This window comes from Pelecanus crispus, chromosome 4 (genome assembly GCF_030463565.1).
Source record: "Pelecanus crispus isolate bPelCri1 chromosome 4, bPelCri1.pri, whole genome shotgun sequence".
In the NCBI taxonomy this organism is placed as follows: domain Eukaryota; kingdom Metazoa; phylum Chordata; class Aves; order Pelecaniformes; family Pelecanidae; genus Pelecanus; species Pelecanus crispus.
This window is the reverse complement of record NC_134646.1, coordinates 60,802,510-60,816,368: the sequence shown is the minus strand read 5'-3', so window position 1 is coordinate 60,816,368 and position 13,859 is coordinate 60,802,510. Positions and strand designations below refer to the sequence as shown.

At 36.8% G+C, this 13,859-nt stretch overlaps 1 protein-coding gene across 1 annotated transcript in view; it reads left to right on the top strand.

The window, feature by feature from the left end:
* Positions 1–13,646, top strand: part of N4BP2 (NEDD4 binding protein 2) — a 33,467-nt gene extending 19,821 nt beyond the window's left edge. Inside the window, exons 9-17 of the mRNA XM_009490637.2 lie at positions 293–378; positions 1,109–1,151; positions 2,198–2,442; positions 3,870–3,988; positions 5,323–5,461; positions 5,565–5,750; positions 7,987–8,155; positions 9,999–10,122; positions 10,985–13,646. Coding sequence (XP_009488912.1) covers positions 293–378; positions 1,109–1,151; positions 2,198–2,442; positions 3,870–3,988; positions 5,323–5,461; positions 5,565–5,750; positions 7,987–8,155; positions 9,999–10,122; positions 10,985–11,030 — 1,157 coding nt within the window. The 3' untranslated portion in view covers positions 11,031–13,646. The remainder of the gene's footprint in view (positions 1–292; positions 379–1,108; positions 1,152–2,197; positions 2,443–3,869; positions 3,989–5,322; positions 5,462–5,564; positions 5,751–7,986; positions 8,156–9,998; positions 10,123–10,984) is intronic.
* The last annotated feature ends 213 nt before the right edge of the window (positions 13,647–13,859 follow it).

Genomic DNA, 13,859 nt, shown 5'->3' with positions numbered 1-13,859 from the left:
TCTGCTAGAAAAATGGAAAAAGGAGTTGCTCATGTAGTCATATTTCAACAAGATACAGTTAATTTTAACTTGTTTTTTCCTACCCTTTCTGAGTTTTTGAACACCAGATAATTAATTCTGTGTGGAATGCTTTTTTTTTTTTAACTTGGCAGTTGCTGAAGTTTTTTTCAGGAATGACAGTTTGTGCAGAATCTCCAGAATTCAAATTAATAAGTCTAGGCTACTGTACTTTAATTGCTTAGATAAGTTTTTATAGAATGCTTTAATGAATGTATTTCCTTTCTTCCATAAGGATCACTGACTGTTGAGGATTGTGTGGTTCATATTGATCTGAATTTGGCAAGAGTAATTCATGAAAAATGGAAAGAATCTATTCTGGTTAGTAGATTTCTTGGTCATGCTTGCGTTTTGCAGACCTTTTGTCTCCTTATGTGTTGGTCTAAATATGTAGGATATAAGTATCTTTGTGAGAACAATGATAAAGTATAGTATTATTTTGTAAAATATATGTATATCAGCATGTCATAATAATCAGAGCTGTTGAAAGACAGTTTAAGGGATGAAGAAACTGCATGTCATGAGTGCTTCATCACAAAACCAAGATTCTTAGAAAAGAAGGATCATAATGCACAATTTCACTACAAGACTGATTAAAAACTCCACTGGCCAAAAATCATTGCTGGCTTTTTTGACATGTATGAAGAGTTCTTTTGAACTCTTACTCATATAATGAATAATTATGTACACAAAACATCTCCATGTACATTAATTGAGGAGAGTTCTCTAACCTCCGTTCCATCATAGCCTAATGAAACTCAGAATGCTTTTTGGCAAATTTTTTGTTTGGTTTATTTAATTAAGGTTATGAAATCTTAGCAGTGGGGTATGTTCCTCTAGTTTGATGTGTTTTCAGAGAGAGTTCTATCTTTTAAACTTCACTCCATAATTATTTTTCTTAAATATATTTTTTTTTAAAATATCCAGTCTTTGAGAAATACTGGGAGACATTATTTTGAAGCTGGTTTACTTAGAAGATAACACTTGTGAAGTTTCACTGCAAAATTTATAGCTTACTTACAATATTCATGGTTTTACTATTTTTATTTAGAAGCGTCAGAGGAGAGATGAATCATGTAAGTTGTCTGCAGAAGGTATGTTATGTATTTCTCTTAATTGTAAGAATACTTAGTTCTCATTATAAAAATATTTAATTCTTTGAAACTTCAGTAAGGTTGCAAATATTCTGTCTATTGAAAAAGGATGGGTTCATTTCTTAAGCTAAATTTTTATTTATTGCCCTTGGTTCCATTTACCATTTTCTTACAGAGGTGTGGGGAGAAAAAGAAGTTAATTATAAGCAGAATCACTAGTCCCAGGTAGATGCAAGCAAAAAGCCTATCATTTTGTGTACTTCTGAGAACTTCGAGAAGCTCCGGCTGGGTCAGACAGCTGTTGGTAGGACTACCGTAATCTCTGTGACAAGGAAAGGTGTGGCCAGAGAATTACTAGCAGAGTAAGATTTCTGCAGGTGAGGGAAGGAGGTCAGGAATACAACATGCGCACATTTTTGTCCTTGTCAGAAGAATTGATTGTAGCAGGAGGATGTATGTCCTTGTTCAAACAGTGTTAAAATCTCTAGCAATCTAGTTTTCATTCAGCTCCCAGAAGAAATGTCCCTCTACAGCAGAACTCCACTGCTCTGGGACCTGGGTGTGAAGACTTGGATTGCAATGTGGGTGCAAACTCTGCACTCAAATGACCAAACAGTCCTGTTAGCATTGTAAAAGTGTAAAACCAGATTGTTAAGCATCTGTCCTTAAGTTGTAGAGGAAAGGCAGGTAAACATGTAAACACATGAGTCAATAATTCTCTTATAAAAGCAAACAAACCTCCCCGCTTAACCTATCTGCAGGGTAATTTACACCTGTAAGGTATGTCTTGGCACTTGAAAATTTGGTGAGGGAGTCTGATGGTTTTGCTTTTGTTTTACAAAATAGATAAAGATGACCAGACAGTCTTTGTAAAATAGAAGTGAGGAAGGTGAAAACAATGTGGTGTTTTCTGTTTTTGCATTAATAATGTCATTTTAACAAAACCCAAACCATCTAGGTTGAAAAACTTACCTTAATTGTTTTGGCTTTGCTTGTATAAATAAGCTAATAATTGTTTTGTCACCTCATTTTTATTGCTTTTGAAGGTCCTACTGTGATTCAGCAGACAGATACAGATGACGCAGAAATGCTGTTATCTCAGAATGCAGACAGTAAAATACAGAAGAAAAAAATGAGCTGGGTTTCAGGCTCATCTAACGACATACAGACTAAAAAACCAGCAACATCAGATGTTTTTCCTTTTATGGATCACTGGAATGCTCAGATTCAGAAAGTTTCTCTCAGACAAATAATTTCGGAAGAAATAGCTATGCAGGAGAAACAGGACCTGGTATGGACAGCACCGTTTTTTAATGCAGTTTACATTTGTTACTATTGATGAAGCAGAATATGCCTTACCTGGTGACTCATCTTTGTGCTGCTAATTACAGCCTGTTCTTGAGACGAATGCATGCCAGTTAGTATTGTTGATTACTGTGATACAGGAGTTTGTTTGTGGTAGATGTTTCTGTTTCAAAAATACAAATCTCATTTTAAAATGTAATATTTTGATTGTTTCACAAACAGATCATGGTACATTTCACTGTACAGGTTAGCATTTGTGTTTGGTTGAATTGGTTTTTGATTGCTCACCTGAAAACAAAGATTAGTGTGATTTCCCACACTTTTTATTGTGAAAGTGATGTCAAAAAAAGTTCTTAATTAGCTCCATGCCGTGTCTGTTTAGAAGTGGATTGGATTGATTTTAATTTTTTGTAAGGAGAACCCACAGCATTCCTAACAGATGAGACATTAAAAGAAGTACTTGAGGTCAATCTCAGGTTTCTGTCCCCACTTGTCAGAAAATAGTAATTTTTTAAAAGATTTTTATTAATTCTGTATCTTCCACACAGTTCCCATACCCTGTTTGGCATGTGCATAATACTGCCCTCTACTGCCCTGCAGGTTGTTCTGAACAGGCATATTTATTTGATTGTCTCTGATAAGTAGCTGTCCTAAAAAAGAGGAGCTTTGTTTCTACTGGTATAAAAAGTTGGATGGATTAGCCTGTACTTTGAAAGAATGGCTTGTGGATTCTTTCTTTGAACTGCATGTCTGTGGCTTACTGATAATAACAACTGTGATGTCCACAACTTTATTTTCAGTTTGGATTCATGGAGCTTGGCTTTGTTTTGACCACTTGTTTTTGGTTTTTTGTTTTTTTTTTTTTAAATCTGAGTATTAGAATGATCAGTCCGATTTATTCTGGGCTATAATTATGTTTTCTTCTCAGCATGACTTCACAAATATGAATATTTATTACAGTATGGCTTCAGATGCACCAAACCAAAATTGTTTATGCTGTTTAATAACAAAATGTTGCAACCCCAGGCCCTCAATACAGAGAGGTGGGCTCTGCAGAAGCTTAGCATGGGACTAGATAGACTAGCAGGGAATGCATTCCAAAACTTAAATTCCTCCTAAAAAAAATTCTCCTTTTGCTTTGTCCAAGTTATGAAGGAGCTCCACCTGAGTCACTTCAAATGACTGCAGAGTACTGCAGTGGTGTGTAATGCAACTCACCTGTCCCTACTTTATTCTCATCACATCAGTGTGGCCAGCTGATATTGGCATGTTGTCATTGTTGTGGGTGCATACCTGCTGAGTAGATACTTTTTGAAATCTTAACAAATAACAGTAAAGTTGGATTGGCTCCACTGTTACTGTATTTTGTTCTAATTAAGATCTTGTTATATTTTTCTTTTGTCTTCTGCGTAGAATCGTGTTCCTTCTGCAGCTAGAAAAGACTGTGCCGCTAAACTAAAGGAGAAGCAACTTTTTGAGATGTTTCCAACTATCAGTCAAAATTTCTTAATGGATATCTTCAAGGACAACAAGTAAGAAATCTTTAAAGTTCTTTGTAAATATGGTACTTGGTAACACTCTATAGCGCACAGTTACTGTCTTTAATATTAAGAGTTAAGATACTGCTAAAGAATGGCTTTTTCTAAACTAGCACACTTTTTGTAGATCTAAATAAAGGCAAAACTAGCTCGTCTTAAAAGCAAAAAGGGCATAAAAACTCTATGTGTAGACTTGTTTCTTTTTTTGGGGAGTAGACAGTTTCTCATTGGGAGAAGAATATCTAGCTATTAACCTCTGACTCACTGTCAGTGGAACTGCATATTTGCTTTAGCACTGAGGTTTAAATCAAGTGGGAGAAATTAGCGGGGGTGGTAGTAGTAGGTTCACAGAAAATGGCATCCACCCAAGAGGAGAACAACCATCACCTGATGTCAGCTGTGAGTACTTTCCTGGTTACTACAGCAGCTCTGAAGGAATGAGCCATTTCTCCATCTCTTCCTGCTGACATTCTCTTTCTCTTCTGCATTATATTTCTGGGGTATGGGGCTACCTTCTTAAATCCAAGTTCCTGAGAACTGAACTTTTTTTCAAGAGAAACTTCTTTTTCATCCTTGGCCAATTGAATGTCTGTCTGTACATACGGATATGCGTACCTACTTGTCAGTCTTTTTGCTTGTCCAGGTTGTTACCAAAACCTTTCCTTGTGGGATGTTTAAAATACATCCTTCATCCATCTCTACAGCTCAAACATTTCACAATCTCTTATTTTTCACATTCTAAATTCTCTTCATAGTGTTGCCTTTCTGAAAATCTGTCTTTACTTTTGATCAGTCTTCCTCTTGTCTGCTTACTGAACAGCCAGAAGAATAAAGAAGAAAGAGGGCTTATTAGAAATCTGATGGCAAGTGATTCTTATTTCATTAAATTTAATAAGAAAGCTTGACTGGAAATACAAGGATTTTCCTGCATAATGGTTGCAGAAAACTGAGTTAGTTTTAAACTAGTTTGTACTATCTAACCCTGACCAGAGAAGATTTAAGATGAAGCAACTTATCCAGCCCAAAAAGCAGTGTTTACTTCTAAACTAATGTCTGTTTGATTAAGGTAGGATGCAATTTACTTTAGTATTTCGTTGTGCCCCTCAATTACACTTCAATCAACCAAGCCTGCATGTGTGTTGATGCCAGTAATGCAGTACAGTGAATCTGCAAGCCTTTTTGTAGTAAGGTGGAAAATTCCATTCCAGTGCTTTATTTCCATTTTCATCTATTTCTGTAACAATATCAAGGTTTGTAATATGCATTTTAATAAATGTAGCAGCTATTAATGTATTTGTAAAGTCACAGATTTTACTTATCCTTTACAGCTACTCTTTAGAACAAACTGAACAGTTTCTGAACTGTGTTCTGGAGGCAGATCCTGTAAAAACAGTTATAGCTCAAGAAAGCGTTCCGCAAAATGAAATTGTTTCTTCTTACAGTGCTGCAAAGAACCGGGAGAAGAAGGTATTTTTTTTTTTTTAAATAGTAGTTACAAACATATCCAAAGCTATGTTAATGAAAACACCCTACAATGCATACTTAGCTTCAACATTGCAAATTCCTACAGGCAAAAAAAAGTAAGGAAGAGGATGATCCTTTGAGTGAAATATTTCAAGACTTTGAGTATCCACAATATGATGATTTAAGAGCAGAAGCTTTTTGTCACCAGCAAAAGAGACAGGAATGTTTGAAAAAGGCTGGGGAGGCTTATCGCATGGGTATGAAGCCTGTGGCAGCATTTTATGCACATCAGGTAAATGTAAATATTGTGGTTTTTCCCTGAATTTAGAGAGGTACTTAATTACTGAATTGGAAGTAATAAGAAAAACATTGTGCCTACTAGAGTTGATAAATTTGCTCAATTACTGTTTCCTGTGTAAGTGTTATATTGCAAATCATCTTACAAGTAAACTCCCTTTCACTAGTAATGATACTAATACAGGAAGCTAATGTAACCAAATTCAGTGTGAGACCTCATGAAAGATGAGTCACATGTGCTCGTTTTCTCATAGACCTCACTCTCGCATGCACATACCTGTAACCACCAAGATACGTGTCCATGTGGTCTGGCCAGGTTCATTCATGTGTGACATGGACTGCAGCAAACATCAGTTTTTGAATCCTCCATATGTCCCTGGGGTTCCTCTTCATTGGTGATGAACCGTTTTTTAGACACGTCTCGTACTTTTTTTAGGAGTCAGACATATTAAGATGTGATCTTTTGTTTCAGAATCTTGCTTGCTTCATCCTCCATAAATCTTGGGCAAGACTGCTGCCTTCTGTCTTTGCTTCCTCGTTCTGACTATCTTTATGGTTGCAGTCTGTCTTGGGTTGGGATAAACGTGGTGTGGTATGCCATGCTTTATGCCGTCCATCTGGTTTTGGAGTGTAGGTCAGCTGCTGATCAGTCTTGTGCGCTCTGGCCTTGGAGCACAGACTCTCTGGTCTTGATTCAAGCACATTTCTCTGTATATACCAGTTTGATTACTGTTGATCATTGCTGTTGATCATATTCTTGATTGTAAGTATCAACTCTTCTTGTAACTGTTCCTGTACATTGGTTTCGTGGTGCCTTCACACAAGACCTTCCCATTCACACTTCATTCAGACTACTCTTAAAAATTCTGTTACAAATATATGCAAAGGCTGTAGCTTTTCTCTGATCTAATAGCATATAAATGTTTGGTAAGAATTCACATTATAGAAGCATTTAATTCTAAACTATGAATTGCATTATGACAGAACAAAAAGGTAGTAATGAATCACTTGAATTTGCTTATTATCTTAAAAAAGCTTTCATGCAATTGGTATAATGTATCACTCTAAATGTTTAGATTGTTACTATGCATGTAGGAAATACTGATTTTTGGTCTTTATCATTAACTCTTTGTGTCCTTGGTTTATATATTCTTGATGTTTGGAGAGATTCTAAAGAAAGGTCTGCGTGATTTTAAACAGAAATTTGATTTCAAGTCCTGTCTTACTTTTGTTCTTAGCCATAACGACAAGTACAATCTGGAAATTTATTATATATTTTCTTTTGGTAATAAAAAGGGAAACTAAACTACCTTTATTCATGAAAAATACTTATGCTTGGTGGCCTTAGCCTGTCTTGGGAGTCCTCTGCAAGTGAGAGTTATGGGGCTGGTGTCTCTGGTCTGACACTAACATACTTCAGATGATCCATTTTAAGAAAGTGTAAGACAGACTGTCACTTCTGTTCTCTTGAGCCCTTGTCAGTCCCATACTCAGAGTTAAGTCTTCCATTCCTTTTTAGACTGTGCCTGCAGATCTTTGAAGACATAATATGTTGCTTCAGTCTCAGATACTATCACTCCAAGGTTCATGGGAAATAGTTGATACTTGTTCACTGTGTAATGTGAATAACCCTGTACTGCTCCTTGCCCCCAATTCCAATAGGGACTGTATTGACCTTGTCAGTCATAAAAGATCTGTCAAAAATACTAGGAGAGATAATAGGCAACTATTACAGAAAAAAAAAAAGTGTTTGCCCTTGGCTTGTCGGATTTTTAGGGATTGCATTCAGAAGAATTAACCTCAACTGTAACACTTAGCAGGTTTTTCCTGACATTGTTTCATTAAATTTTTAGCAAAATACTTTCAGAAAGTAAAATTCTATTTGTTAAGATAATAAATCTGAAAATCAGCATGGAGTGTAACTTTTTAACTTATGTAAAGACCTTATGGGTTTGTGCCTTTTCTGGATTTTTTTCTTCCTTGTAAGGCTTTTGTTATAATTTCTTCTTTGTGCCAGCTTTGAGTAGTTTCTTAAGAACAGATTTCATGAAATCTCCTTGTGAGTAGGTCTCGCTGAGCCTCTTCCAGAAGTTCTGTTGTGATTATAAATTTTACTGCTTCCAACTGTGACCTAAAGGCACCCTGCCAGTACTGTCATTTTGAACCCAACAACCAGTGTGGAGCTTAGATTATGTCTCGGCGTGTAATAGTTGCTGTGCTTATGAATAAAGGGTCGCCTTCATGAGCAGAAGATGAAAGAAGCCAACCATGCTGCTGCTGTGCAAATCTTTGAGAAAGTAAATGCTTCCTTGCTGCCTATGAATGTGTTGGATCTGCATGGTCTCCATGTGGATGAAGCTGTGAATCAGTTGTCCAGAGTGCTGCAGGAAAAAAGTGAAGGTAGGAATGAGCTAGTAATTCCTGCCCCCTAAAAGTTATTCTCCTCATTTTCTACTAAGAGATCACGATACATGGCAATATCAGAGGGAATTAATGTAATTTAATAACGTGTAAAAACAACTGGCTTTTGTGTTTTATTTTCAGAGTTCCCTCATGGATTTGTTTTTCTTTGACATGGCAATGATTCTTTTTGCTCTCTGTCTTGCCCTCCCCCCCATGCTTCTTTGTAAATCTTCCTTTTCCTTCTGTTTTATCCTTTACTTTTATTTTTTTATTGAAGACTTGATCCATCCTTCCTGGCATTTTTAACAGAAGTGGTAATGCAAATATTTGTGTCATTGTTGCATTGCTTTGTCAGAACTATGTTGCTTTTTTAATCTTTAAAGAAAAATCATTAGGTTGGAATTCTAACCACAATGATTATATTGTCTTCAACTTTTACATGAAAGTGTGTGATTTGAGCTGTCTTTCAGTAACTTCCATATTGATTTGTCAGCAGGATCTCTTGAGATCAGAGTACTGCTGTGTCCATAAATGTCATTTTGTGCAGTTTTGCTTGAGGGCTTGTTTTTTCTCCCAGTGGAGTGCTCAAGTCCTTCATGAGCGTTCTTGCTGTAAAAAGATACATTTTCTGCATTATTAGTTTACCCTGTAAATTTAAGCACACTAGGAGTGCTTTTATAAGAAATATTTCTTACGCAAGGTACCACTGCACAAACCTGATTTTTTTGGAACATCTATTCCACACAGTAGAGACAACAGTGTTCAGTGGGGCCTTAGATAATCCTTTTCTTTCAATATACATCAGAGATAATGAAATTGCATTATCTTGTGCTATTCCTAAAATGACATTTGTATACTTTAAGCTGTAACTTAATGCTTTTTAGAGCTAAATTTCCAGAGCTGCACTTAAATCAGGAGTCCTGTAATGATGCTAGGGGCTCTCTGTTCAGTCCATTCACCTAAATCTAAAAAAAGTTCATTTCAGTGTGCGTATGTGGGAAGGGGATCAATACTGGGCACTTAGTGCTGGCAGAATTAACAGTGAACTAATATAAAACCCAAATAAAGTTAAATGAGAGAGAGAGAGGGTAGCTGAGGAAAGATGTTGTGTGAACTGATAATCTCAAACTGGCAAATCTTGGCTTATTGTGAGAATCCAGTTTAATTTATATTTTTTCCTCTTTTTCAAAGTCTTCATCAGTTTAGGTTGCTGTGATCTCTGGGAGAAGAGCAATTTCTTTTGTTATCAGGGCTAGATGCCCTACTAAAGCTCATGAGATGTGTTGATCTGTTGATCCACGTGCTCCAACATAGCAGAAGTTAGTCCAAATAAGTGTGACTTAAATGTGAAAAACTGTGTGGGTTTATATTTTCCTTCTTCTTCCTTTCTTTATCCAATAAAATATTATTTCTTTATTCATATTAATTTAAGATAAAATGTGAAACAAGAGAGAGAAGTGTCACTTAAAAATTAACTAAATTACACCCACCTCTTTTAATTTTGCAGTTTTAATTTACATCACAGGATGTAAATCCCAAGTGAAGATTAGATGATACAAACAGTAAAGCTGCTATGATATGAGAAGGATTTTGTGATGATCACAACATGCATATTGCAAGCAATCTAGATTTAGAAACCTTAGACTATATTTTTTCAGAATATCTCTTTCAGAAGGGAGGAAAAATGGCTATGTTTATGTAAAAGATCCATAGCCAGCATGGGAAAGCTAAGTTCTAAATCACTAGTGAGAGTTTTCAGAAGAACGGATGGAAAGGTTATACTGAACGCCAAGTCTCTGCTGAGGGAGAATTTTAACCGTTACAATCCCTGCTGTTACAGAGTACCAGCAGACTGGTGGTAAACCATATCTCTCTGTTATCACGGGAAGAGGAAGCCATAGTCAGGGAGGAGTTGCTCGCATCAGACCAGCAGCTATCAGATACCTCACAAGCCACAACTTCAGGTGAGTTTAGATTTTTGTTACTGATACATTTTTTTCTTAACCCACATTTAACTAACTGAAAATTGAAGTTAGTTTTAGAATATTGTTAAACTACTAAATAGATTAAGGCAGGTCTGCTGTTTCAGATTAAAGTAGGTCTGCTGTTTCATAAATCCAATGCAACTGTGTGACACAAAACCATCTTATACAGGGCACTTATTAAATGTTAGATCCTGTACTCTGAGATGGATGAAAACACTATGCATTAAACTTATCTAACATAGTTTAATTACATATTTCCATTCAAGGTTGCTAGCTTTACTGTGAAAAGTTGTTAATCCTGCTTTTTATTGGTCTCCAATACCTGCTTTAGCTTTAGCTCTGCTTAGCACAGCTGCTTGTGTGAGACAGCAATTTAGCAAGTTTGGGCAGGCATCAGTGTGTTTGCTGCTTTGTCTTTACAGGATTGTATGAAGGTGACTGTGAAGGTGGGACTCAGAAATAGCAAAGACTTCCCTTCCCATTTCCTTCTTTCTTTTTACAGAAGACAAGAAAATACGTTTTGAAATAAGAGGGAATAAAAGGGGAGCAGGAAAAGAGGAGCAGAATGAATATAACCAAGAATATTGGGCAGCTTTTTTTTTTTTCCAAAAAAAAAAATCTTCCTCATAGTTCCTGCTGTTTCCAGCTCTTCACCTCTCCAGACCCTGTAAAATCCTTCTTCACTGTCACATTCAGAGGACATGATGCCCATTTCCTGAATCTCACATGCATGCATACTTGACTGAGAACCTTATCACTTTCCATGTGTTTGATGAGGGCTGAAGGAGATGGCATTACACATAGCTTTCATGTTGAAGCTTCGTCTTCTCTTGTTTCACAGGTTCACAGAAATAAAACCAGGCTGCCTGAAAGTCATGCTGAATTGAAGGGTTGTGGAGAAGAGGACTATAGAAACTGAGGTGTCAGATTACAGCTAAAAACTTTTTGAACAACTGCAATAGTATTTTGTAATCTGTTTTAAAGGATGATATTTTATTAGAAATGGTCTCAATTTGCAGCAAGTGGTTTTGTCAGTATGTTTCCAAGAAAATTTTTGTGTGGAATGGATCCTTTTTTGAACCTGCAAAAAGAAGACACAGGATTTGAAGTCTCAGAAAAGCAGATTAAGAATTCTGCTGAGCAGTATATGATGTTTTAAAGGGAAGTTAAGGTACAATTTTTAAATATAACTGTTGTCTTGGCATACCCAGTCTATGTCTTTTGACCCTCACACATTTTAATTGCTGTGGATTCTGTGCTTTTAAAACATGGTACCTTGTACAAAGTTATTCTGTGATTCAGAACTTTGTGCTAACCTCTTCAGAACAGCACAGGGGAGGTGGGAACTTGGCAACTACTGATATTTCAAACCCAGTTACAGCTGAGTGCTAAATATTTCCAGGTTTCTTCAAAAGTCTGATGTAGTCTTTTTAGTGGTTATTTTGTGATGGGTTGACCACTTCTATTGTCCTTATTCCATTCCAAACTTCCCCTGATATTGATGGAAGTTGCATATAAAGGACTGTGCATTAAGACCAGCTGTGTGTTCGGTAATTTTGCAGACTTACTGTGATCTGTTAAAGGGAAAAATGCAACGCTGTAGTTCAAGCTCTACTTACACATAGCTAATACTGTAATTTTGCAGGAGATGCCCTTTTTTCAACATCTACGGGATTAAAAGTGTTTCTTCCTTTATGGCTTTTTAAATGGAGCAAATTGAGTACTGTTTCATTTTACAGGTGTCTAATAGTGACATGTCTTCATTCTGTGTGTATTAAATTTGGTGATTTCCTTGTAGAAAATATGTTTGTCTGTGAGACATACTAAATGTATTTTTAACATCAAAGTGAATGCTAATACTACAGTAGTAATTGCCTAACTGGAAAATCTGGGAGTACAAAAGTTATTCTGTTGTTGGTGGTGTTGCATCAGCATCTAGAAATACCTGTGTAAAAAAACCCAAAACAACAGAAAAAAAGCCCCAAACAAAAACCCCCAAAATTAAATATAAACATATGTACTTTGGCAGGTGTTTCCAGTAAGCAATCAGAACACCTTTTTAATAGACATATCTTCTAGAATGCATTACTACTTGTAATTACATCTTTGCCACTTGAAAGGCATACAAATTTTTTACTACAAAACATTTAATTTTTGTTTTAAGGCTTTTTCAGAACAGATATGAGTTGTGTATTAGGAATAATATTAATAGGTTAAGGATTAATGGGAGGGTTTTTTCATTTTAAACCACTTTTGCAGTAAATTTTATCCAGAAACACATAGAATTTATGTGTGAATCCATGTGTGTGCAAGTTCTGCCATTTGTGTGCATGGGTAGTAATAAGCAAGGAACTTCTGTGAGAAAAGCTGTGCACAGAAATAGGTTTCACTTGAAAATGTGTCTGTATAAGTTGCTGACAAACTGAAAGACATGATGTTTCCTGAATACCCGTATTTGCTGTAATATATACACAGTGAATGCAGTGTACGTAGATGTAAAAATGAGTTTGCCATGCTTCAACAGATACAATAATCTTTTCATGGTGATTTCAAGTGGAAGAATAACTTGAATAATATTTGATCAAAGCAACTCTTACTGGAATAATAGACTGTCACAATAAGTTTTATATTTTTGGTGGGTACTTAGTTCATCTGAATTATGTCCCTTCTCTTTTTCTTTCTCTGGGCTGCTCTGGTAACCAGTGGGTGAAATACAAAAGATCTGTGCTCCCCAAACAGCACTTAGCAGAGCTGTTTCTGCCACCGCATGATGTCCTGTGCAGTGAAGCCCATGCTCCATCCTCTGTGACAGTGCCTAAAATGGACTGAGATGTCATTTAGGCACTTGGACTTGAGACAGCAGTTCAGACTCTCAACTGTCCAGGGTTGCAGATGTTAGAATTGCCTCAGTGCAGCTAAGATCTTTCTTTTGGACTAAGGAGCTTCCTTCTGCTCCTGAACAGGTTTGCCTTAGTGCTGCTGTTTATAATGAATGGAGGGGCAGCTCTTTCAAGTGTAGCCCCTGTTGGTTGGCCTGGGTGGCTGAGTTGCCCAGCAAAGGTCCCAGTGTATGCTCAGAAGTGTTGCGTGTTGAGCTGCTGGGTGCCCAGGCCCTATGGTGATGTGCTTGTAAACAGGGAAGTGTCAACACTTCTGGTTGTTTTAGGAGGTGGCCTGATCACTCAGCATGTTCACACCATTCCTGACATGGACAAAGGCAGCTTAGATTTCAGTTCAAAAGACAAGCAGAAAAAGTTGTTGTCTTGCCCATCTGTTCATCATAATCTAGTTGTTGACAAGTTTACCCTGGAGATGAGAAACACAGCTTTTTACCTTCTGGGCTAGCAAGGGGACAGCTGTTGCCCTTGACTCTCACTTCCCCAGAAAATGCTCTAACCAGTGTGCTCAGGAGTATTCTTGGAGTCACTGCTTCCTGAGCCTCTTTCAAAATCACCACTGCAAGCTAAAAATGCAAGATAAGGGGACAAAAGAGATTAAGGAATAAAAAGTGCATAGTCAGTCTCTGGAAGAGGGCTAGGACTCTTCAGAAAAGAAGCTGTTTCTACTGAGCTTCAATGTCCCTCTTTTTTTTTTTTGTCTCTTAGCTTTATTTGGATAAATGCATAAAAAATGTTCAGGGCAAAACCTCAGCTCCACCCCTTACTTAGGAGGGTTTGTTTTCTCCAGTCTGTCAAAGTCAGCGGAGGAGTACATGG